Source organism: Erithacus rubecula, assembly GCF_903797595.1.
Source record: "Erithacus rubecula genome assembly, chromosome: 1".
NCBI classification, from domain to species: domain Eukaryota; kingdom Metazoa; phylum Chordata; class Aves; order Passeriformes; family Muscicapidae; genus Erithacus; species Erithacus rubecula.
Window position 1 is genome coordinate 91,515,641 of NC_136658.1, and position 27,172 is coordinate 91,542,812.

Here is a 27,172-nt window from a genome sequence, read left to right on the forward strand (position 1 = left end):
TGCAGATGTCTGGGCTGGGCCCCTGTGACCTGCAGCCCCAGGCTGTGGGCTGGCACCTCATTTTGCCCAGTTGCCAGCACCCAGTTCCATGCTTGCTCCAGCTGCTGGCACTATGAACAATGGGCCTCTGCCTGGGTCTGGTTTCTGGCCACACACAGAGACCACAGACCAGATGCCCTTCAGCCAGGAAGAGTCAGAAGTGGAATCTGCTAACACAACAGACACTGCAAGGAGCTGTGCACAGCCAGACAAATGTCTGGCCTATTTACACATCTAATGTTTTTTATTCTCTATTTCCCTGTAATAAATCCTGACCAAACACGAAATTCTCCTCTTCTGCATGCCATACTGAGTGCCACACCCTAGGCAGCATCTCCCCTCAGTCCAAAAGGATTAATCCAGCACTGATTTACCTTGATAGCCCTTCTAGGACAGCCCAAACAGGCAGTCCCTCCCTTTGAGTCCTTAACCTGAGCTTCTGTCTACCTTTGGGACTCTGTGCTGCCCTGACCATATGGAGATAGGCACCTCATGGGATGATGACTTCTGTGACAGGTGTCAGAACTGTTGGGAAGGCATGATTTGGGATCCCCCACCTGTTGTCACCTCTCAGCTCTTTTGTGAGTCTGCAAACAAGCTTTTAACACAAACCCAGACATCTGCATCTGGTAGCAGATCTTCCTCAGGATCCACCCAATTCTATGTGAGTCTATGCATCACATGCTGCTTGATTCCTAATATGCACGACCAGGAATCCAAGTACTTTCTTTTACAGGTCTTTATAAGCAGGGCCTGACAGGCCATACACTATGCTAAATATAGAAATCAATAGAAGAAAAAGCAATGCTTAGATCAGACATCCTATTTTTCCTTTCTTCTCAATGCTGCTATTATTCCAGTGTTCAGTTTGATCCTAAAGCAATACACCACAGCATGTCACAAGCATTATTATGTCTTTATACTGCCGAGTAACTGAAATCCTTTTATTAAAATACAGCATTCTGTGATGGATTTCTTCATCCTTGGACTGACATTGAGCCTGAAGCTCTTACTAGTAATCACTTTACACAAAGCCAGATCACATACTCAACTCAGACAGAAAAGCTAAGGACTCGATTGACAGATTTTTAAAAATGGTATGAAAGCTGGTGAGACTGAATTGTTCTAGCAAATAATAGACACATTTCAAAATTTCTGAGAAAAACTACACGGAAGGCCTTTTCTAAGTATTCGACTTATGGAACATTTTATTCACCATTCATTAGCACTGTTTTATTTAAAAAAAATCAGAGAAACAACAAAGTTACTGCACTAAATATTAATCATCTTAAAGAAAATTAAGTCTGTCACTTAATAATACCAGCTGTAAAGAGGAGCTGTAAATATGAAGATATCAATAAAACAGTTTTCCACCAGCCTACTCAAAGTCAACAATCATCTTTCAAGCATACTTGCTCTTCAACTGATTGCTAAGATGATAAGGAAAAAAAAATAAATTGACAGGAGAAAGGGACAGAAATAAATTGTCCAAACACTTTAGAATTACTAGTTAACGTGATACTAGAATAGAAGATGAAACTCTGACATGAGTGTTTCTAAAGAAAACTTCTTTACTTAGAGAGACATGCCAAAGTGCACATTTGCAGGTGACTCTTCTTTCCACTATCTTCATGAGATTTTAAATTTAGACATGTAGCATCCTAAATGTTTGAAGAGTTTTTGCTGCAATGTTGGGCCTGTCACATCATCTACCAACCCTCTTGAGATGGAATACTTATCCTCAAAAAAGTAAATGCTTTTACTATTTCAGTGTATACATCATTAACTTATAGACTATTTCCTCACTCTTCATCTACACTCCCTAAAAATGCTTGAGAAAGCCATAAGGACAAATGGGCTACCACACACTATTAACTCTTTATTATTTATAATGAAGGTATATAGATTACTTAGTGCAGTTACAAATTCAAGTTTACATTTTCACCCCCAAGGCTGTATATTATCTTACCCACAATTACTTATGCCTGGCTTTTATTTCCTTCTACTCCCTAGCCATCTTCTATCCTTTCACTTAATTGCATTCTTTATCTTTTTCTCCCACTTTCAGCTGTATGTCTTATATCATGCTGACCTCTGTGCCTTGCACAATCTTCATGTCTACATTCTTCATCCTTCTCCAGCAGTATATTTAAAAATATGCTCTTTCAGGAATCATTGGTACAAGTTCTTCTTCCTCCCTTTCTTACTGCTGGGCTATTAACTAAAATTTTTCTTGCTTAAATCGCTTTTGCTCCTTGTTGGACCAGGGTAGCAGGGAACACAGCTGACAGAAGAGCTGTCTGATTTATTTCTTATTTCTATCAGGAATGACCTCTGTTAACTCTGACTCTGAGGAGAATTGAGGCACAATACTTGCTTGCCATCTAAAATAAGAAATTGGAATCTTGTTCATTAAAAAAGCTGCAGTGTTCATTAAATAAATGCCAATCAGTGTGTGTGTATAGAGCTTAGTTTCTACAAACTATATCTGTACTTACAGTATTAGATGTTTACATTTATTTCATAGTGCTCCAACAATTGTCCAGAGCAGGCTCCATGCCTGTGATCCAGCATACATAAATATGATGCTCTTTATCCCCTCATGGTTTAATGCGTACTTAAATGTAAATATGATGATAACTCTGAGCAGCACACAAACACCAGGAAACCAGGGAAGCATTCCCAGATGCAGTATTGGTCATAGCATGGTAGAGTCATAGCATTATTCCTGACTTCTAGAACACCTGACCACAGGAATTCCACTTTTCCAAACTTCAAACACCTACTTCACAATGTAACTCTTCATGGAATTACCATATGACCATTGTACTAGTTATTACTATAACTGCAAAAATATTATCTTCTGAGGAACATCTTTTAAAAACTGCAAACATTTTTTTACTTAAATTTAAAAAAAAAAATCTTCTCAATGAAAATTTTTGGCCTGGAAATTCAAAAACTCTCAACTGATACCAATCTTCAAATAATATATTGTAGATAATCTGAAGACTGCAAATGCATTCTACCTCAGATACATGATCATTCTTTCTAAAATTAAAAGCTCTGTTTTAATTTGCTTGGGATAACTGCATTGCTGAAAGTGAAAAGCAGTAAGATAGGTTACATACTATTACACTTTTTGCCCATGGTACTTCATTGAATCAGTAATATTTTGAGTCTGTAATAGTTCTGAAATTCAGGACAAAAGGCAATCTCTAATGTCTCCTGTCTGAGCTACAGGATGCAGTAACATGTTCTGGAGACAAACTGAATAGATCACTGTGACCAGGTGTCTGTTCAGGAGAAAGAAAACAATTTCTTAATGGAGGAAAACATGTTGTGTAACAGAAGATATTTTCAGCAATGGATGAAATCTCGTCAACTGGTCTTTGCTAGACAGCAAAACCTTGAGGCTTTGAAGCAACTAACCTATGAAGTGAAGGAGTTAAATCAAAAGCCAGTTCCATTCCATGCCACTATCTTAGAAAATAGTTGCAGGGTAGTATTGACTAGTAATCCTTATCCCTATACTTGGTAAAATCTGCTGATAACACAAAGTTTTGTAGGTCATCTGGGATAACATCTGTAAGAACATTGGAGAGAAAAAGTAGTCTACTGGGCAGTCAAGTGTCAAATAAAATTGGTCAAGAAATGTGGCAGTACACATTAGCTGCAGGAAAATAAATGACATTTATTTTATAAATACATTTTCTAACATTTGGTTACTGGACATCACTGTAAACAGCTCTGTGAAAACTCAGAACTTGGGAGACCAGCTCAGTGAAAACTTAGAGCTTGGGTGATACTGTTTATATCCACAGATATATAAAGTAGTCTAACATGGAATGCTCTGTGTATTATATCCCACAGACATTATTCTATGTTAAAATGTTTTTGATAGAAAGAGTCTGAAGAAATGCAATCAGAATGCTCCTGAAGAGAAAAAAACCCAAACAAACAAGGATATCACTGCCCCCACCCCAACAAAAAATCCCAAACACAACCCGTTCAGATGGTGAGGTTTTGAACAGACTCTAAAGAGTTTAATTTATGGAGCAAAAAATAAAAAGGCAAATGGCAAGCAGCATTTACAATACTGAGTGGCAGATCAATTACTTCTTATCTTTCTCACTCATAACATATAAAAAGCTGACACTGGAACATATGCACCATATACAGAATTCATCATACCAGGCACATATCAGTATTAAAAAAAAAAAAACAAACCAGATCCTGTGGAATGGTAACTACAGCCTATTTGTTCATTTATTTTTGTTTAAAATGACTTGATATGGGAATTAAACAGAATTTAAGTGGATAAATTAACCCCTTCTAGCTAAAAGATGATTCTTGAACTGTGATTATTAGCATCAGAGATGGTACCAAATCATCTGGACTCTGAGCATGAACATTATGTATTTAGTATAATGATTTTCTATAATTTTTTAAATGGAATAGGAGGGCAGCATTTCTACCACCGCTTGAAATTGCATGCTACTTTAAATCAGAATCACTTCAGTGTTACTGAAGTTTAACTTGAACCATTTCCTTCTTGGCTTTGGATTATGCTATTATTCTAAGATAAAAAGATGCTGAAATGGAAATGTTAAGCATCCTTTTTTTAGCAGACAAGTCTTCATGTCTTCAGTTCTTTTGTATACTACAAGGTCTTTTATCTTTATAATACCTATCACAATAATAATGAAAAAAACCATCTCCAATTCTGCTTTATGGAGTACACTTTGTAATCACCTTATACGTGCACTTATTTTGTGATGCAGCAATCAGACTGAGCAGAAAGCTCTATCCTGTTAAAACTATAAATAATTTACCAGTGTTAATTGATGGTTCTATATGTAGGTTTTCTGCAATCATGCCAAAAAGACAGACTCTTACAAATTCATTATCACACAATAGAGTAAAAACCCTACCATGTAATACCAACCTCTGAAAATTGCCTACAACCACATCTCCAGAAAGAACAAGTAATTTAAACAAACTAAGAGCAAAAAATAAGCTCATAATTTAGTGCCATAGTGTACTAAAACAACACATAGCTGACTGTAGTCTTTTAAAGGTTTCCAGAGGTTTTCTCATGACAGTAATTTACAAAGAAGCAACCAAAAATTATTGCCAACAATGCAATTCCTTCATTTTTTGTCCTGAAACTATTGAAAAACACTGTTACAGCAAGCTCTGGGTGATTACAAAGGTAATTCCAGATACAGAGAATCAGTGCACTTGATTTTATTAAAAGGGGATTTATTCATGCTTGCTATAACTCAAAAGACATTAAAAACATTTTTTTGTGAAAATTCTTGTTAATTAAAGTCTAATTATTCAATGACTGCTGTTTGGCATCCCTAAGAAAATGCTCAAGGTCTTGAAAGAAAGAAAAGATAACTCAGTGAGCAAGTTATCATAAAACAAGGATTTTCCCTTTTTTTCCTACTTACCATGCATAATTAATATGTGATAATACCCATAATGAGTTCCCTAAAACAATTAGCAAAGCATCTCCAGTGACCTGCTAATCTGAATATAATGCTTTTTGACTTTGGAGGTGCACCAGTCTCTTTGTGCTTATACACTCACCTCACGTAGAAGCAAAGAAGGCTGCAGAGCATAATTTATTATTCTGCATCACATTTCATCAAGTCCCTTAGCAGCTACTTGATACATTATCAAGACAAATGCAAGGAAAAAAAAGTATTCCTACCTCTCCACCCCCCAAGTAGAGTACCCCAAAGACTAAGAACTAATTATAATCCTTCTTTCCTCTTCCAATCATTAAGATACCTTCAGTGAAAGCAAACCTTGACCAGGTTACTTTTTGTGTGGAATTTCAATGACTTTTTTCATCTCCGTAAGACAAATACATCCATAAATAAACATGCACTGCAGCAACAAGGGCAATGTCTGGAACACTTAAAAGTTAAATTACTTGCAAGTCATACAACATCTCATTTTTCTCTCACAAATATGTAATAAAGACTGCCAGCATGGGGAGGGGTAGGTTGGGAGAGTGGGTGAGTGCACGTGTGAACACACATGTACACATGCTTCAGAAAAAAAGGGAGGAAGTAAAACAACCATAGGAACCGAGAGCATGTTGAAAACAAACAAACAAACAATCTCCTTACTTTAACTATCTTTTAAGTATAAAATAGTGGCCTATTATGAGTTTAGGGAAATCATGCCTGTGTAAGGTAGTGTAGAGGACAGACCTAAGCATGTTTTGTCTCAAATATTCAGAGTGTTGCTACAGGAAAGGTGATCAGAGGAGACAGTCCCATAGAGGTGTGGTGGTGCTATCCTGGGCTAACTTCCTGCTCCCCTTCAAGTCTTGTGCTCTGTTCCCCCATCCCAACTCATTACCTTTATGTAGTGGTGTGGTGGCTTGTTTGTGGGCCAGCATCTTCTGAAGAGGTTTTTCACAGTTGTGAAGTGTACTGTAACTAAGGGCTTGTTAGCTGATACTTTTTGTGGAAATGTACTGTAAGAATTTAAGGGCATTAGCCAATGCCTTTTGACTGTTAACATTGAGCTGGCTGCCACAGTTAAGAAGATTGTATAATAAAACATAAGAGTTTCCTGACATGCGGTCCAGTGCCTTTGTTTCACCTGACAAGAACTTATAACCAACATCACGCTCTCTACCCTTGGGCTGTGACAAACACATCTTCAGAAGTCCTAGATTGTGAGACATGGTTAAATACCTCATGTTCTTTTCTCTACAGCTGGAAGGCAAGCTTCCTAACAGACTTCATCATCCAGCCTGGGAGACACAAGTAAGGGCTTCACGCTTAGACTCTGCAGCAGCTGAGGAAGGCGCAGGATTCAGCCAACAGGCTGTTCACTGCGCTGTCACAATGGAAGTACATTCCACTGGAGTGCAGTATCTTTGCATCCCAAGCTGTAAAGCTTCTAAAAATATATAGAAAACTATATTGTTCAATACCTAATTACTTTAAAGTGCTCAGTACACAGTTTACAAGTTGTGCCGGTTGCACATGGAGGGGTGGAGCCGCCGGGGGGAGCGGAGGGGCTGTCCCGTCTCTGGGAGCTTCCCCTGTGGGATACGGGGACCAATCAGAGGGCTGATCTGGTGGTTGGCATCCCAGGTGGCCAATGAAAAGTTATTTCACGTTCATAAATCACATAATTAAGGGTAATTTGCTCTTTTGGCCCGTCCAGCCACAAGGCCGACAGCGGTTCCCGCGGCCCCGGCTCTGCTCCGGCTCCGGGCAGCCCCGCGTGGCCCCGGCCCGCGCGGCTCTCAGCTCAGCTCAGCTCGGCTCCCCCTTCCACGTGGCGTGGCCGAGCAGGGGGATCGGGGAGCCACCAAAGGCTCTCCCTTCTCTCGCCCCCAGTTCTGAGAGAAGAGGCCTCCAGCTGACCACATTGCTTCTCCATGTTCTGGATGTAATTCTAATTCTATTAATGCCTGGATAAGATTCTCGATCTCCCCTGAATGAGAACTCCCCTGAATGAGAAGAAATAAAGCATGGAGACTACAGAGGTCAGCAGAATGAAGATAAAGTTCCTGGTGGAAAGAGATTGAAAAGATGCAACTGATGAGTAGCTGAAAACCTTTTTTGTGAGCTAAGGGGACAGTGACTACACTAAAATTCCTTTAAACTGTGAAATATACTTAGGGAAGTTTGGGTGCTTGAAATGAAGACTTTTTCCCTTGGGGAAATGGAGCTCTCTGTTTTGGGACTGGAATATGAACAGAGACATTTGACAGAGAAGGAGATGAAGAGAATTTTGTTTTTCAGCAGCCTGCCTTTAAAAGTGGTACCCCACGTGTGCATCATAACCCATAGCACGGCTCTGGAAGGACTGTGGGAATGGGAGGAAATTATAGTTTGCAGGTCTGGGCGGATGCAGACTGTGAAGGTGAAGACACCCCCTAAGCCTAAACCAAAAAAGGAACTTTTCTCTCTAGAGTGAACTGAAATGATTAGGTGGATAGATAATTGACTGTTTTTCTGTATGTTATTGTTAAGAAATGTGGAATGAAGAGAGGAGGGAATAATCTAGGAATCTTATTCTGAATTCTTTTTTGTGTTATTAATAAATTTCTTCTTATATCCTTTTAAGTTTTCAACCTGCGTTTACTCCTAAATCCGATCTCTAAAAGAAATTAAACATATTAAAATTGGCAAAACTCCAGTCACACTGTGACACAAGTATGTTTTATTAATCATTTATTCCTTTAAATTTCTCCAGTGTTTGTCTGATATCAATAGCTTCTCCAGCAGGGAGAAGAACCCACAAAAAAGGTTATGCTGTTTATTATTTTGCAGTGCCCCATAATAGCAGGAATTCAAGAACTAGTCCAGGAACATACACTAAATAATCAAAAAACAACTTGCCATCTAGAAATGCCTTCAGTCACATTGTAAAACAAGAAAAGTAAAGGCTTCAGGAATCCAGGAAAAAGTTCTAGCCAAAGAACCTTTCTGAGCAAAGAGCTGATGTATCATGTGGTAATTAGGACAATTCCCAAGGAAGCCCAAAGGCTGGGAGACTGAATTTCTCAGGTTCAAAAGTGTGCAAAAAGATGCTTTCCTCTATTTCCTCCATTTTTTCAAGAAGCAGTCCACACAGTGGACAAGACAAGGATAAAACTCTCTTCCGATCTGCTTTAAAAAGAAAGCTGAAGTTCCAGATTCCTGTTATGCTCTCTATGGAGAATTTTTCTTGGCAGTGTAGAAATGTGCTGGAACTACTTTTCCAATTATGCTTTACAAAAGACTAACTGCTAGATATTTTTAGTTCCTGATAAAAAGACACAAGCTGTTAAGACTGGGCAATTATGGATGCATACATAAATGCAAAAAATTTCATTTCTCCAAAAGCTAGAAAATCAGAAAAAGGGAGGTTCCTTGGATTTGGCACCTCATCTTGGTTGGAAGGCAGACAAGCCAAGATACACCTGAGCCACAGATACACTCTTTCAGATTTCACTTGCTATTCACTTTCAACACTTCAGGGCATGTTTTACATGATACAGCTAAACTAATCTGGTTACACACATGCTGGAACGTAGCTCATTCACCTTTTAATCACTCTATGTACAATAACAGTGAAACATATGTAATCCAATTTTGTTAAGGGAGTGAACTCCGCTTTTGTTGCAAAACACTTAAGCAAGGTGTGAGCAACTGGGTGCAGAGGTTTCTACCTCTCATGGCACTGAATCAGTTGCTGTCCTACCATCTCCCAGGGTGTACCATCCCCACCACGACACACTTCTGCCATGGGAGAATCTTCTCTGCTGTGTTTGGAAGCTGGTCACTGTGTAGCACAGGATATAAGGCTAACAGGCACACTTACAGAGTACAACCCTGCAGATGAGGGACAACAAGAAAACACACTCCAGAAATACTCAAACATCCCAGACCTTCATTCAGTCTAGTAACCACATGGCTACACTGGAGCTGATATCAACAAAACAGACAAAGCAAGAAGTTCTTTATTGACTCTAACCCAACAAATGCCTAATTAATTAATGAACTCTAATACATCAGTACAGACAAGAATGTCCTGCTGCTTCTGAAAAGAAAGACCAAATTCTGCTTTCTACCTCAAAATGTACCTTCAGTCAGAAAGAGTTGTGGAGCAACATTGACCCCTCTTCATAATAAGCAGCCACTGGCATGTGCTGTATGCACCTCTGTCAGACCACACTGTCTGGGAACAACATTGACCATCTACAAACTCTTTGTCATCTCTCTTCCTGAAGGCAGCCTAACACTTTATACTCTGACCATTACCATCACAGGTTATATCCACTGGAAAAAACAAATATCTAACAATATACTAAACCAGCTGGTGAGAACTGTGAGTCCAAGGATGTAAGACAGCAGAGCTCAGGTAAATGAGAATGGTTTATACCATCAACAGCTATTTAGAAAACTGTTTCAGATGAGAAAAAATTGGTAATCTAGGCCTATACAAAGAAAGACTAGAGCCAAGCTTGAAGAAACAGCCATTGATATATATTTGAACTAAGGTGAAAATCTTCTGTGTTCTCACATTTAATGCCTTTATTTCTAAAATAAAAAAAATATGAATTGGAAACATTCAGGGAAGAGTATAAGCCAATAAAATTGAAAAGGGACAGATTTATGGTGACTAAAACATTTGATTTGAACAGCAGGGATTCCAATTTACAGCTCAGTGCACCACCTAGACTGGCTGTTCATGTCTGTAATTTCAGTACTTTAAATAAAGTGCTCCTAATACATTCAACCTTCAGGTATACACAAGGAATAACAGCAACATCACTAATTAAATACCTGCTTATCTGAAAACCATAGTGAGTAAAATATATACACTACATGCATACAATAAAAATGGAGGAGTTGAGTGGGGGAAAAAAAAGTAGAAAAAGTTTAAAAATGAAGGGGATAATACAAAAAAAATGGTTTCAGCATCCTTTTTTACAAAAGCTCACAATAACAATGTGTGTTATATTAAGTGCTAAATCAGTCTTCTTTATCCTGTTTTAGTTGTATGATATAGAATAAAATTACAAAATATTTGAATGTCATAATGTTCTGAATCTACTGTTCATTCCTTATATCTTCTAGAGCAAAGAAGTTGCAGAAAATTTCTCTTTGAACTTCTCTGTTCTATGACAAAATGCCCATTGAGACTCATAAATCCTAATGCCATTTAATCAGTGTGAAAAAATTTTAATGAGCTCTCTCTAGATTTGGTACAGAGATTATTTGTAACTATGGGATCAATTAATTAATTAGAAATGGAAGAATCTGCAAAGAAATAGTGTTTTAAATTAAGGCAATGATTTACATCACTTGGAACTTTTTAAATAGAACAGATTGATTCTTCATAAGAGAATTACAACCATTTGTATTGCTACAATCTATCCCTCTGTTTAAAAAGTGCATAAGAATGGATTTATTTGCTTTTAAACTACTACTAAGGCCCTTTATTCTACAGAAAAGCTATAGGCAAATCAACCAAAATATTGGAAAGAAATGCCTTAGGCTTCCACGCCCTTAAGCAGGAAGTTAATTAATCTGCGAGGGTTTGATGACAGGAGTATATTCGAAATATGTTGGCATGCAGATGTCAGAAACCCCCTGATTCAGAGTCATATTTAAAATAAATTTATTTGCATATAATTTTTGTTATTGTGAAACAAAAGTTCTTCAAGTAGTATTGAAAAGTAAGAGTTTATATATTAATATATATGTATAAATTATAAAAAATACATATAAATGGCTAGGTTACTATAAACTTAGTATTTCTAATTCCAAAAGCATGATTTTAAGTAATGTGAGGCCTATAAATGAAAGTGGAACAGAAAAATATTGTTCAGCAAAAGTACCTATTTTCTTTTTTTTTCTTCCCCAGATCAAATCTGTGAAGTTAATCACTGAATCACAGGATGAGTGAGATTGGAAGGGACGTCCAGAGCTCATCTTGTCCAACTGCCTCTGTTGCACAGGACTGTGTCCAGACAAATTTTGAGTATCTCTACAATCTCCTGAGCAACCTTTGCAAGTGCATGGCCATCCCCTCAGTTAAAAAAAAAAAAGTATTTCCTTGTGGTCAGACAGCCTCCTGAGTATGTCTGTGTCCATTTCCTCAGGTTCTGTCACTGGGCACTGCTTAAAAGTCTGCCTCCTTCACTACAGTTTCTCTTCAGGTATTCATATGCATTAGTAAGATCCTATTGAGCATTCTCTTAATTCATCCACACCGCTAAAGAAGATGTTAAACAGGGCTAAATATACTCAGTTATTCACCCCTGGAGCACACTAATCACTGGCACCTTAGACTTGTGCCACTGATCACAACCCTCTGGGCCTGGCCACTCAGCCAGTTTTCAAACCACCTCAGTCTGTTTATCCACATCATATGTGTAAGAGTGTCACAGGCACTACTGTAGCTCAGGTAGACAACAGCCTCTGTTCTCACCATGTCCACCAGAACAGCCACTCCATCGAAGAAGTTAATCAGGTTTTTTAAGCATGACTTTCCCTTGGTGTAGCCATACTGACTACTACTGATGTTTGCTTGCCCTTACTGTACCTGGAAATGATTTTCAGGATAAGTTGTTCCATTATCTTTTTCTAGGTATCGAGATGAGGCTGAGAAGCCTGCAGTTCCCTGAGCCATCCTTCTTGCTTGGCTTCAACACAGGAGCGACACTTGCTGTCTCCAACCTTTGAGCACTTCTCCCAATGGCCACAATAGATCAAAGATTATGGAAAGTGGTCTTTCAAAGATATCTTCCAGATCTCTCAGCACTTGAGAGTGCATCCCATTAGGGTCCCTGGATACATTAATGTCCAGTTTGACCAGAATCCAAACAGAAATAATACTATGAAAACAGTTTTTCAATCATCTACATAAAATGTATGAAAAAGAACACAGTGTTTTGAATATTGTGGCCTGAAATTTCTATAACATTCAAGAACACACTGTTTCTATATATGCACAGCTCCAAACAGTTTTCAAAGGAGTTGCATCTGTGCATTTGAGAGCAGAATTTGGAATATTTTTTTTAAATTATGAAAATATAAAATTTCTAGTATTTAATTTCCAGTTCATATTTTGATTACCTGACTGATTTACTTATATAACTTTGCACTATTACTGGTGTTGGAAGTTCACATGATGCTTCATACAGCACACGATAGGAGACCTAGGCTGAATCTGCAGGCTGTATCTTTTTGAAAATACCTGTGCTATCATTTTATCATTATGTTTAATAACTTCATAGTTAACCAAAAACTGAAAATCAAAAGGTCAACATCTAAGAAATTTTATGATGGATATTTATGACACACTTCAATAACAGTAAAGCAGATATCACATCCATTCATAAATCACTTAAATACTGATCTACATGCAGAAGTATGCCTGCACAGCAATAGCCACTGGCTGATGTGACATTATAGCTAAATTCTATGCCTACATTGTATTTTTTGCTAACAGCAGCAACAAAGTTTGAAGCAAACTTGAAAGTTCTCACTTTCTCCCCGACAGCTTGTTTCACTGGGTAGTTTTGGTATGCACTAGGCTGCTCTAGCAGGCAGCTCCTGTGAAAGTTCTCTGCAGGCACTCATCAAGCAACCTCCAGTGTTTAAGAACACATAAGGCTCCAAAGAACTTTATCTTGGCCTGGGATCACAATAAATCCAATCCAATTAAAAACATTAAAATAATATATAGCATAAATGAATGGGCCTAAGCATTACCCCTGATGCTCTAGCAACCTGTTTTTCTTGAGTCCAATTATTTGCTTATGGAGACATTACCCTCTGATACTTAGCTGCAACCTTGCATGTTGATGATTATTGGCACAAAATCCAAACCTGTAGCTCTATTAGCTCACTGCTTGGGACAAAACACTGCAGATGACACCATTACACTGAACTGATCACAAATACTTTGGATAGTTTCACATGTACTGTTTTCATTTCCTTCCTCCTGGGAATTCTGTGCGTATGTGAATTTCCCAGACTTCAACATTTGTGACTCTTGTAGATGAAATAAATAAAAAAAGTTCAGATTAATTATCTGCATTAAGGGAATCTGAGCTGCAAACATCTTAGAATGGAAAAATATAGATTCAAACATCTATGCCCTTCTTCAAAGAAAAGTTAACAAAATTAAAAATACAAAACTACTGTTAAAAATCTGTGACTTTGATTGTCTAACATACCTTTATGATTTAAAAATATTAAGTGTAATACAGATGCCACTATTTCTTCACATAATTTTTCAATGCTACACAACTAAATGATACAAGTACCAACACAGTGTTACTGATTTGCTGTTTTTGTTGCTTCCTTTTGGGTTGTTTTTTAATATTTTTGTTCTAAGTATTACCACCTTATGGGTTTTCTGAAATAGAACCACATAAACTAAGAGTTTTAGGAGAGCTCTTCTGCTCCTCCCATGAAATTATAGTTTAATTTGCCATTAAAACAGATGACATTCAATTTCCTTGGTTATGTACCTGTGGTGAACATGCAAGTTTACAAATTATGTAGATTCACATATACAGAACATCAAGAAAAAAAAAAAAATCAAACCAAACCAAAGCACAAGCCAGTTTGGTTAACTCTGTTCAAGAGTAAACCCCACTGCATCAAACTTAATTTACATTGTATTCCCAGGCACTGGAAGTACCATTTAGACTCTGGGTGAGAACTTGAAGTATGAAAGGTGAGGAATCTTAGCTCAACATTCCATATGTATTTGTGTAGTCTTTTTTTCCCCCAATAATTCTACTGAGAGAACAGTAATCACAGTCTAATCTACATTTTATTTCCTTAAAATTAGCATGTAATGCATTTTTCTGCAGTAATGAAACTAACTCCAAAACTTCTGAAATTACATTCTGCTTGGCCAGAGAAGGAGTGAGAAAAATATTCTAACAATAAAGGCAATTTAACCTAAAATAAAATGAAGACATTATTTTAAGTCTCAGTTTATATGAAATATTCTCCCTACATATTTTTATTTCAGAATAGTTTGTAAAGTTATATATATATATATATATAAGACAGGAAAACTAAACAGATCTATTGTTTGAGAAAGATTGCTCAAACTAATAGTTTAAAATCTGAAACAAGAACTATGATCTCAGAGATTTAGACTGCTAGTGGAAAGAGAGAAATAGCTTCAGAAAAATATATGCCCTCTTCACAAAGAACTATATTTAATGTTTTGACACTTAAGAGGTAAATCAGCCATGAATGTACGAAAAGTAAACTGACTTATGTTTAAATAACTGTTTACAAACTCTGAATAGTGAAGTTAGGCTTGCAGATTTATGTATACAGCAGAAGATCATTAGACTTTCCTATTACTGCATGCTACCATGTAGCAAATCAGAGCATTCTGCACAACAAGCTTTAGATGTAGTGGGGGGAAATCTCTCTCTTTGAAAGTACAAACATCTTTTAAAATGGGGGTTACTTATTTTTATAATGTTTATGTTAATCTAAGTGTTTATCACATAAAAAAATAATTCCAAATATAGCCCAAACAGAAAATTCCTAAATTTAATTCGTGCCCTACCCCTCTTACCTTTTCTGGTGGTGCAGGAGGGTTAAATCTCTTTGCACAAAGTAAAAATGGATCAGGATATGGCTTGCTACGCTTCAATTCAGGGTCATCTCCCAATACAGTATGATGAAAAAGACCAAAAAAGTCCTTGTGTCTGGTTATTTTTATCTGATATGACGCGTCACTTGAGCTGCTGGCAACAGCTATGGGTATCTTGTGTTTGTGTAGATGATGGACCAGCTTACTGACCCCTGCAAGACAAATATATACATTTTAGTTTTTATGTATATGCATATAAGTTGGTATATGTATTAATGTTTATACCAAATCATCTAGCATTTAGCAATACTTCAACAAAGCTGTCTTACTGAACATAATAAACCTCTTTCAAACAGTCATTGTAAAAGAAGATTCTCACTATAACTTGAATGTTCCTTCTACACTCAAAAAGTTATATACACACCTTTTCTGTTATCAAACAATTTCTCAAAATATGTCCAAAATGCGATTAATATCACAATATAATGAGACCCACTATAAACTCATTAAGCAATGTCCCCATATCATGTAAGTATATTAGCTGAAACTCTAAGAGCTTGGTAGAACATTTTCTTTCATATACAGTTATGCTCCTGGAAAAAAACAAACAAACAAAAAAAAACAAACAAGGAAGTATACTCTTCTCACTGGATTGCAAAGTTTTAATTTCTGAAGTAAGTATTCAGCTGGCTCAAACCAGCCTGTAAGAACTGTTTCTCCCTTTTGCAATTACTAAAGCAAGTAACACTGGGCAGAGGAGAGCAGCTGTCAGTCACAGTTGTTAATACCAGAGCTTTATCTATCAATGCTGTGAACCCTGAGTAATGAACACCTCAAGCCTAATGGGTAGAAACTTCAATCTGATCCAGTCTTCTAGGGAAGGTTAATGCAGTGAACTGGGAAAACACAACCAGTCTGTCTAAGAGGGAAACATACTCTGTAATTTGGTGCAAGTTTTAAGTTTTCTCTGAAGGGGTTTTAATGCTCCTTTGCTGAAGCATTCTGAATGTTGGATACCTTTCCAGACAAAACAATTAGCATCTTCTAATGAAGATCAAGTGTGGATATCTAGTCTTTATCAATTCACAAGAGAAAATCCTCCATATCTATAAAATTATTTCAGCTGTGCTTTTTGGCATTAATCCCAGCTTTACTAGACACACGATATTAGTTTCAGGTAGTTTAGGTTCAAGTAGACTCCAGCTGACTTTTGGGTCTTTCAAACAATTTGAGCACAATTCTGTTTTCATCTTCCAAATAAAATAATTCTTATCCTATTTTTCATGCCTGGTTATATAAAAATAATCTTATTCCCTTCCTCCTCATTATGTCTAGTCACATAATGTCATCATTATGTCTAGTCTCCACTCCCTTAAACCATTCCTACTCCTCCTTTGCCACCTCAGCACCTCTGATTTCTGTATTTCCCTTGTGATCCAGCCATTCAATTCTATAAACAACCAGATTATTTCCCTCAATATAGTCATATGCCCACCTTTGAGTAGTTCTAAGTACTATTGATAATAAAGTGTGTAGATGAGTGAATACGTGCAGCAACTACCTATCTCAAATAGGAGTTGTAGGTATGACTCTGCAGATTTCCCATTTTTTCTCCAGAATCTAATAAAAAAAAATTAATAACTGACATTTCCAGCTCCATGCTTGTATTTGAAGATGGCCTTTAAACTTTAAACACATGCATTTCCCTAATGTTAGATTTTGAGATGGACAGACACAGCAAGCACTACTGCTCCTCTAAGGTCAATACATCAGCCATTTAAAAGCCTTCCTATGCTCCCTTAAGTGGTTATATTAAGAAAGTGCACTTTTCCCCAAATGATGCTACTATGTCCTCTCACTGAAATATGATGTTAAATACAAGCGAGCTTTTTATTCCAGATGGTTTATATCCTCATTCTGAATCATGTCTATAGTAAGTAAGTCTATATTAAATTAATGGAAGCACTAAGATTCCTTAATGTAAAGCAGTAGTATAAGTGTCTCTTCCCCAAAATAAAATGCATTCATTCTAAGGAATTTAATAAACTGCAATGTTTAGCAAGGCTAGCATACATAAGTGTGGTAACTTAAAACAATCCAAAGATTACACACGCAGAAGACTATTCCTACCTCCTACACCTTTGCTATGATATGGCTAGTTTTCTCTAAAGTTGTGCTCCTTTCAAAGAGATAATTTTCTTCAGTCCCACTGTATCACAGCTTCAGTTCATCTCTCACTGGTTATGTTTATACTATGTTTCTGTTGAAGGTAGCCAGCCACAGAAAAGCACTGTTGCAGAACGATTATTTCTTCAGCAAGCACATCAAGATTTCAGTGTGTAAATGTGTATGCATGTGTGTTTAATTTCTCTTTTTGGCTTCCCTCAACACAAGGGAGCTAAAATACATTTGTCCCTAGTATCTCCAGAGAGAAAATATTTACATTATTCAGAGAACATGCCACTTAAAAAAATATTAATTGCATACATGTAAATAGAGCAAGATAGAAAAAAAAATTGCAAGTGGCAAATCAGCTACCCAGAAAAAAAATTAAACTTCATTTAGAAGGATAGCTAGCATAACTTGACAAGCTGAAAACAGTAGCAGCTGAAAAATATTTTAATTCCAGGTTTGCTTTCCTCTTTGTAAAAGCTGTAGATCAGGAAAATCCATTTTTGTTTGCATAAATTACCACCAGTTTAGCTCTAGACACTTTGCCACGACATCCAATTACTGACAGAATTATTGTACTAATTCAGCATATAATTCTTCATTAAGAAGTTAATATCTTCCTTAGTATCTTTGTAATTTTTTTTTTAAAAAAAGCATCAACAGAAGGGGAACTGAGGAATTGCTTTGATAGACCTATAAGAAACTTTCCCTGGCAAATACCATGTCATTATATCTTCTATAGCTACAAAGATTTTTGAATGAAATGACAATCAAAACCAACCAATTCAAAACTCAATGGCTATGAAGAAGTACACTGAAAATTCCCATGATGTCCCTAACTTCTAACTTACTTGTGGCAACCATGTAAGGGATCGAGACCCACCAATCCCAGAGGGACCCCTCTGCTAGACTTCTTGGGACTACCCTCTACCTCTCCTACTGAAAGCTTAGTCATACATAAGAAAAGACAAAAGAATTAAGGATCTCTGTTTTTCCAGCATAAGAATACACTCCAAATATGGCACACAGGCAATAAATACTTTATGCTCACAGGCAATAAATATCTTATGCAGAAACACATAAATTCATCAAGTGGTTATAAAAAAATAGGAATAAATATCCCACATTGCTATGATTTATTTCAAAATGTACCCTTATTTTCAGGTAATCAGAGGTATGTTAGGCTATCTCTTTAAATAAGAAGTTTTAGATCAACACAGAAGCTTAATATATACTAACTACAACAGTTAAGCACCAGTGAGTACTTCACAAAATAAGTGAAAAGAATTGTAAGCAGAGTTTCATTACAAGACCTGCAAAGGAGGAGGATCAACTTTAAATGTCAGCATATTTAAAACCCAATTAATCACAAATGTCAATGAAGTTATCAACTTTGAGAAAAGAAAAGAAAACAAATTAAACAACAGAACGGACCTATTTCTTCTGAGACCACAGACACATTTAAAAGAGAGATTGGCTGTTTTGTTCTCAAAATTGCAGGAAAGCATATATATTATTTTTTTGAAAAATGAACTTTTATCCCTCCATTACACTCTAGATGCAGTGTTTTCCTCTCTAGATTCAGCAGATATAATGGTGACTAATACATGGGATCAACTAACAAACTAAAAATAAGACACACTGAACAACAAAACCCTTGGGCTAACTGTCACATTTTCCTTCTAATTGACTACTACAAACACGTACACCAAGAGTTCAGGAAACCAAATAATGGTACACTAAAATGATCTAATTCTAATTGTTTAGATGCTATTACAATGCTGTTTTCTACATTATTCTTTTTAAGCTATTACATTTTATAATCAAATTACATTATTGATCATTAAGTGAAAATTAACAAGATGAAACTCCTGAAAACCAACTCAAATTGACGGAAAGCAAAAAGAATATTTATTTTCTTTTTATCTTTATACAAACATGATCTCTGTGTCATGCACAATAGTTTAGAACAGTGAACAGTACATACATTTTTGCTACATTTTATTTCATATAATTTCAATTATTTTTATCATCCCTTCTCTTCCATTTATCTATCTCTGAATGAAACACTGTTCTTAACTTGTACCAGTTAATCTGCATGTCCAGATTAAGATTTATTTCTTTTGAAATGCTTTCAGATAAAGAAGGAAAGATGACAAAGCTCATCTATTTTTTTCAAATGTTAGTCTCCAACTGAACTTCTGTCTATGTTATAGAATTATACAAGAATGTAAGCAAGAAAGCGATATCCATGATAAACTGGGAAAACACTTCACATAAGGAAGAGAATTATACATGCTGCTTCAGGATTGAGCCTTAATTTCAGTTTCCTCTGCTCCCCAGATGAATGTCTGGTGTGTTGCATATAGGTAAACCTTACAAAGGGAAGGCCTTGTAAAATCATGGCTTGGGCCTTTTACTTTGGCTAAGCAGAAAAGGACTGTGGGAAAGAGACTCAGCTGAATTAGGGGCAGAAAACCAAGTTATGCAACCATTATGGGCTCACATCCTGGTATATGGTGGTTGGTGGTTGGTTGAACTGTTTGTTATGATTTAAAAGTATGTATGTGATAATGGGCTAACTTCTTAAAAGTCTGGTTTTTGCAATAATGTGCCTCTCCTTCACACCTGCCTGGAGACTCTGCATCACTATGGACCCTCACTCACCCACACTGGTGTTCTTATCTTTGCTTGCAGTTGATTCATTTGAAATCTTAACACCATCATGCAGACAGTCACATAGCAAGCTCTGACAATACCCAAGCCTGAAAATCCACTTCAATGCCCAAGCCTGAAAATCCATGTTCAATGGTCTTATACACATGGCTGAAGTCCTACAGTGTTCCAGCTTCAGGAAAACAGCTGGTTTGTGTACTGTCAGCACAGAGAGCAGGAGCAAGGTCACATAAATGCTCAGACCTACACAGACAGACCCCCTGTCCTCTCTAATGTCTCAATCCTAAAATGATGAAAATAAGCTGAGTAAGAAAAAGCACTTAAAAATGTACTTCACAAGACTTTCAAGAAAAAGCGTATTTTGAAAATAGGACCATAATAAGTTAAACACCTACAATTTATAAGGTTGATTGTATGAGAACTAAGCTTCAAAATCCTTTTGCAAACACCACAGTGTACTATAACCCTCTTGCCACTGCTTAGCTCTTCCCTGAGTAGCATCTAGGTACCAATTACAGCTTATTTATGATTAACGGTATGTTATCTACAATGCAATCTCAGAATGAAAACCAAGAAATCAATAGGCAATAGAGAAATAGCAAATGTGTGTGTGAATTGCACTCAATTAATCTGAAAAGCTAACATTCTCTGGTAGGAAGGACATATAGCAGATATAGCCACATTTTCCCACCTTTAAACAAAATCCAAACAGCTCACAGAGCTTTCAGATCTGACCCAATCATCACACATAATATTCCTTTATAATTTACAACTAATTTAGCTAAAGTGTTAACCAGTGGAAAAAAAACATTTTGAGCAGGCTGGAAGACAGAACCCTCATATACAGTAATACTGATATTCTTCTAAATGATCACTGTCCTTATTAAAGCAATCACAGTGTCAGACATCTAATAATCTAAGAAGCAATATAATGTAGGATTACTTCATAGCTGTTTTATTCAAAAAGTAAACCCACGCAAATTCTGAAAGCAACTCAAAATAGAAAACGGGTATTTAAAAACTGATATGACTTACTATGTTCAAAAGATTATCCACACTTTAATTAATTTAATAAAAATACTTCTTATCATTTCCCAGAATCACAGAATAGGCTGACTTGGAAAAGTTTCACAAGGATCATTGAGTCCAACAACCCTCACTCACATAGGCCTCATAATTAGGATTGAAGTAACAGCTTTAGTGCTACCCACTGCTGCTGGGTATCCTTTGACACATTTTTGGGACTACAAAAATACTTTAGAAAAAGTGAGGTATGTAGAAAATCTTACAGATTGTCTTATCCCTCTTTCAAGGCAGTTACTGCTTATTTGGTAAGTGAATCCAGTTACAGTCTGGTGCTACGTTTGTCTGTATTTTATAATCACAATAATTTGGTTGCCAGTTAATTTTCATTGTTGAAAAGATACTCATTCTCCTTATTTAAGTAAGCCATAAAGACCACTTTCCTTTGTACTATGTACTAATGAGTCATACTACTATTAGTAATATTTATATTATTGTCAACTGTAATTATAATTAAAAAAAAAAGATTTTCTTTCCAAATTTTTTAATAAGAAATGTGATGGTTTGAAAAAATAGAGTATGGAAATATGTTACAAAGTTCTTTTCAACAGAGAACAAAAACTGTATTTCATAGGCAACCAGATCTTTCCTTATGCATTTTTTATTTTATCTATACATGCTTATGCTTTCTTGGGAGGTGTAGTTCGGGGTGGTGTATCTTACTTATTTATTTAATCTGACTTTTGAAGATTTCATCACTTTCTTTAATCAAAGAGAAGTTAACATTAGCATTCACTGCTTTGTCAGGTTGATTAGATTTCTAACCAATTTCATGATAATCCTTAAATTCACAAAAACAAATCTACGGCAAGAAATTTCAGCAGCCTCTGAACACTAAAAGCACTCAGCAAAAAAAAACTACCTCACTTAAATAAAGAAGATGCTGTCTGTTAACTTAAGTAACAAAATTATTTAAAAATAGTTTTTATTTAATCTGGTGTGCTACAACAATGGTAAGCACATCACCGTTGCTATTAATTTTATATACTTGCTCTCAGTCTTTGGGTGAAGTCAAGATTGCTGCTGTGAAGGTGACAGTGTCAGAGGTGGGGTTACCCACTGCTTGGTTTAATTTTCACAAATGCTTTAACTTGGTCAGGCCTGAATAGGCAGCTGAACTAGATGACATTTCTAGGTCCCTTCCAACTGAAAAAGTTCTATTCTATTCTATTCTATTCTATTCTATTCTATTCTATTCTATTCTATTCTATTCTATTCTATTCTATTCTATTCTATTCTATTCCTGAATCTTATGAAACTATGGAAATAGAACTCACATATCAATCTGCTTCTTTATTGGTTATGACATGCTGTTTAAAAATGCTTTTTGCAATGGTATGTCATCCTTTCATTAACTAAAAATGTGAAAGTAGACACCAGCAGCCAATCCCCCACTTTGGAAGGCAATGAGTACTAATAAGGAATTTTGTCTTCTCATCTTATTGCTCCTTAAAAAGTATGAGAGATACTTCTGCTTGGAGAAACTTCCTATTCATCAAATTATTACCCTCGTTTTAATCTGGACTGACACATGCATCACCATAGACAGAATGTAAGTACTAAATTGTACATAATTCAAAACCTGAATCAACTGTGTTGCTGATTTCCTGATAAAAGCATTTGGGATGCAGTCCTTTAGGACTTGATGTAAAGGCCGAATGTTTGATATCAGCCAACCAGTAAGTATCATTCCAAGTTTGCTGCTAATTGGCTGATCTCTAGGGGTTACAGGCTACTGAGCCCAGCATGGACTCACCAGAGCTTCTTACCATGAAGACAAAAACAGCAAGGAAAAGAAAAGATCATGGTAGGAAGTCTGTGTCAAGGGCACAATATGAATCAAGGAAGCAATAATGAAGCAAATTAAGATTGTTGGTTGAACGAAACTGTTTAAGGAAAAAGAAATTTGGGATGAGTTGCCATTGAAATTTGACCTGTTTACCTTTCTTATCTTTTTGTGCTTTCTGACTGGCTTAATTTGATACTAAAAGTGAGGTATGAAATTATCTCCTCATGGCTGCAAGTGACAGTCAATGGTACTTGAACTGGAAAATAGTATGCACATCACATTCTGCACTGGCTGAAGAGGAGATGCAACAACTAAATCCCAGTTATCATGGAAACAACCCAGGAATGGAAAATGTCTGAAAGGCATACACAGCCACACAATCCTTAAAGATCTGTGCTTTGTGATGATGATGATGAGCCAAAACCCAGGGACTACGGCAAAAGAATAATAGTCAATTCATAACCCTGACATGATTACAGCAACTGTTGGCAGTTGTACAATCTGGAATTCTGTTTTTCTCACTCTTTACATATTCTAGGTTTATGCAAAAGCACATCTATATACGTATAGGTAAAAATACATGTACATGGTTTTCTTCTGTTCTGCTTGTCATTCCCTCATTTTCTGACTATGCACTTCCCTGCAATATAGAAATACTCAAAATGCATTTGCAGAAACAGAATGCCTACTGCATCACTCTTGTAGATAACAATGTCTGTACTCCGACAGAAATATTTAGAAAAGCAGCTAGTGGCAGGCCTGTCATTTTTTAAGTGCCATCTTGAAATAATTTCTTTCTCCACTGAATCAAAATTACCATTCCTTAAAATTCTTTTAGAACTAAAAATAAATCTAACTGTGAAAAACTCTCAAATAGCTACCAGAAAATTCCATATAAGAAGTGGATGGAGCTTCTCCTTAGATTAAGTTTGTATTTTGACCACAGCTTGATGTACTGAAGCTTGTCTGTCAGTCTGGCCCCACTGAAATAGCTAAAATTCTGTCCTCAGCCACTTATGCCTCAGAGGTGTTGTATGTTAAGTGGTATGCCTGTCATAGAGCCTGTGCCATGGTTTAACCCCAGCCGGACACTAAGCACCGCACAGCTCTCACTGTGTCCTGCCTGGTGGGTCAGGAAGAAGAATCAGGAAAAAAAACTTGTGGGTTGAGATAAGAACAGATTAATAACTACAAGAAATCAAAGCAATAATGATAATATTAATACTACCAGTTGTACAATGAAAGGGAGAGGGGGAGAGACAGACAAAATCTAAGAAGAGTGATGCACAGTACAATTGCTCACCACCTACAGACTGATGCCCAGGTCATCTGCGAGCCACGATTGGTGTCTCTCCTGGGTAACAGCCCTGGTTTATAGACTGGGAGTTTATGGTGTGCTATGGTATGGAATATCCCTTTGGCCAGTTCAGATAAGCTGTCCTGGCCATGCTCCCTCCTGGCTTATTGTGCACCTATTGACTGGCAGAGCATGAGAGCATGAGAAATCCTTGATTTGGGGTAAGCACTACTTAAACATCAGTGTGTTTGTTATCAACTTTATTCTTATACTAAATCCAAAACAGAGCACTTCACCTGCTACTAAGAAAAAAATAAACTCTATCTTAGCCAGAACCAGGACAAGTTCTAAGTTGTCAGAAAAAGAACTGCTTGCCAATTAAATATTCACTCAACTTCCACACTATGCTTAATCATCAATGACATACCTGTCATTTACTTGATTTAGGAATTTACAGAACTATCATCTTTGGCAAGATCATGTGCATAGCTCATCCAGAAACAAGTTCCACTTTGAGTCACTTTTTCAAACATCACTGGTAACCAGAAACAAGTTCCACTTTGAGTCACTTTTTCAAACATCACTGGTAATTGTTTAACAGTGCTTTCCACCAAATCAAATGTCAAACCAATTTTTTGGACAACCTTCAAAAAGATTTGGAAAATAGAACCTCACCTGCCTATTAACTTACAAAAGATGACAAAAGACACAACACTTTAGAGTCCTCTCACAGTGTTAATATGACAATTTACTTTCACTTTACTGTATTTTCCTGTAACCATCTGAAAGATCAGTTTAGTCAGAGAACAATGTAAACTCAAAATGTTACCACAATCTTACATCTTGCACAACACATAAAAGAAGCAAGTTCTTAATTCAAGAACATTAAGTAACTGTAGAATAAATCCACAACCCATTAATAAATATCCTCAGAGGATACAAAGAGAGAATGAGATTTAAAAATCGAGTTAACTGGAGAACAGTTCTTAAAGAAATTGGATAGCAAGTAGCTAGAGATATTTTCCTCTAGCTTATTAGCTGTCATCAACATGGTTTCCCAAAATTCGTGGTAATTCAGCTTTTATATTTGTTCAAATAGATTCTGCTTTAGAATATAGACTTAAAAAAGTCATCATGTGTATTTAGTTGAACTGAAAAGATAATCAGTTGAACTGAATTTTGGTGATTAAGAAAATGCTTACTTGCTTTTCCTAATAGGAAATGTGCTTGTTTTGATGCCTTGAGAGGCTACCCAAAACAGAGGTTAGACTGTGTTAAAGGAATAAAGCAGGTATTTATTAAAAAGGCCTTCAAAGGCCTTTTGGGCCTTTGGGCAGTACAAGAGCCCAGCCATGGCTCCACCCAAGATGGGTGACAAGTCACACATTTTCACACTTTTGTAAGTTTTGGTCCACTTACATATTTGGGCTAATTGTCCAATTATAGCTTCAGGTTATGAAATCCCATCCTCCCAGACTTCTCTCCTCAATTCACTCTTGCTCATACTTTCTGGGCCTGAAGCTGCAGTGGTGTCCTCAGTTCTCAGGCTGGAAAAGGCTTGTTTTGTCCAACTAAACTTTGAAGAGAACTTGCTAGAACTTAATATGAAGTTCAGAGTTACATACTAATGCAGTACAGAAGCTGGAAAATATGAAAGTTAAAACTTAAGGCATCTTATTTCATCCATAACAGTCCAGCTTCAGTGAGGCCAAAATTTACTTTTTGAAGCAGGAACAGTAGAAAAGCTCATGTTTCCTTTGGCTTATCCGTCCCATCACCTTTCTAACTCTGTTCTAGCCAGCTTAGCCATAGTCTTCAGCAAGCATGGAATATCCATCTGATAGCATCAATTACTTGTACTGTTTCTTTGCAATCTTTTCTTTACATCTTCTGTGCCACCTAACATTTTATGCAGCCTGTTCATCTAAATTTTCTAAATTTTCTGAGATTTTCTAAACTTAGAAAAGGTTTTTTTTTTTGTTTGGCTTGCAAAACCAAATTTGAAAAGTCAATCCCAGAAGCTTGAGATGAAAAACAAAAAACACATCAATCCAACTTTTTTGTTTTTCTGCAAAGTTTAATTAGGCTTAGAGTTTCAGGTGGATCTATTAGTAAGAGAGAGGCAATTTGAAAAATCTTGCATATATAAGACTTTAGAGAGATAACTAAGAGAGAGAACTAAGTTAGAAACACAATATACTATTTTTTTAAACTGCTGAAAAAACCACACATTTTTGCTACTTGTTATTTATTCCCAACATATCACATATTTTAAACTTTCATCTTCTTAATGTATTATGAAACTAGGTATAAAAAAGTACCTAAAAATTAAAATATTAATGCACTGTAGAAATTGTTAGAACAAACAAGCACATGTTCAAAGAGAAAAAATGGTAACTGTTAAATATGTACAGTGACATGCAGTTATTTCACTTCTAATACTTTTCTTATAGTCTTCTCCTTCTGCAGTTTTGTTTTTCTGGCTTTTTTCCCCATCATAAATTATTGATATTGGCTCCAGGAAGTTTAACATGGTATATAAGGTTAGCAGCACTCCTAGCTTTAGGTACTGATATGTTGCAAGGCTGAAGATTTGTCTCTAAGCATCTGAAAATCTAAACGTAATTGAATACAAAAAAATGTATTTACACTACAGATAAGATTCACCCTCTTGATTATCTTGAGTTACCTCATTGAAGCTACTCACTTGAGCATCCTGCACTGGTAAGAGACACATATCTTCAGAAGGCAAGGATACTCACCTGTCTTTGGATAACCTGAAAAACCTTCCTTCTCCACTGACACACTCAGACACTGCACTTGAATTACAGTTTTCCGGTTAGTCAAGATTAATCCAAACAGAATGCCATGGGCTCATACACTTTTAGATGTGCAGGCAAATGCATTTGTGCTTAACAAAGTCAGACTATGCTTACAGCCAGGGAAAACACAGCTGCCAACAACAATTATAAAGAATGTGTAGTTTACAAAAAAAAAAAATTCTGTCAACT

At 36.4% G+C, this 27,172-nt stretch overlaps 1 protein-coding gene across 1 annotated transcript in view; it reads right to left on the reverse strand.

The window, feature by feature from the left end:
* PUDP (pseudouridine 5'-phosphatase) overlaps window positions 1–27,172 on the reverse strand; it is a 64,450-nt gene that overhangs the window by 13,095 nt on the left and 24,183 nt on the right. Inside the window, exon 3 of the mRNA XM_079318248.1 lies at window positions 15,127–15,356. Coding sequence (XP_079174374.1) covers window positions 15,127–15,356 — 230 coding nt within the window. The remainder of the gene's footprint in view (window positions 1–15,126; window positions 15,357–27,172) is intronic.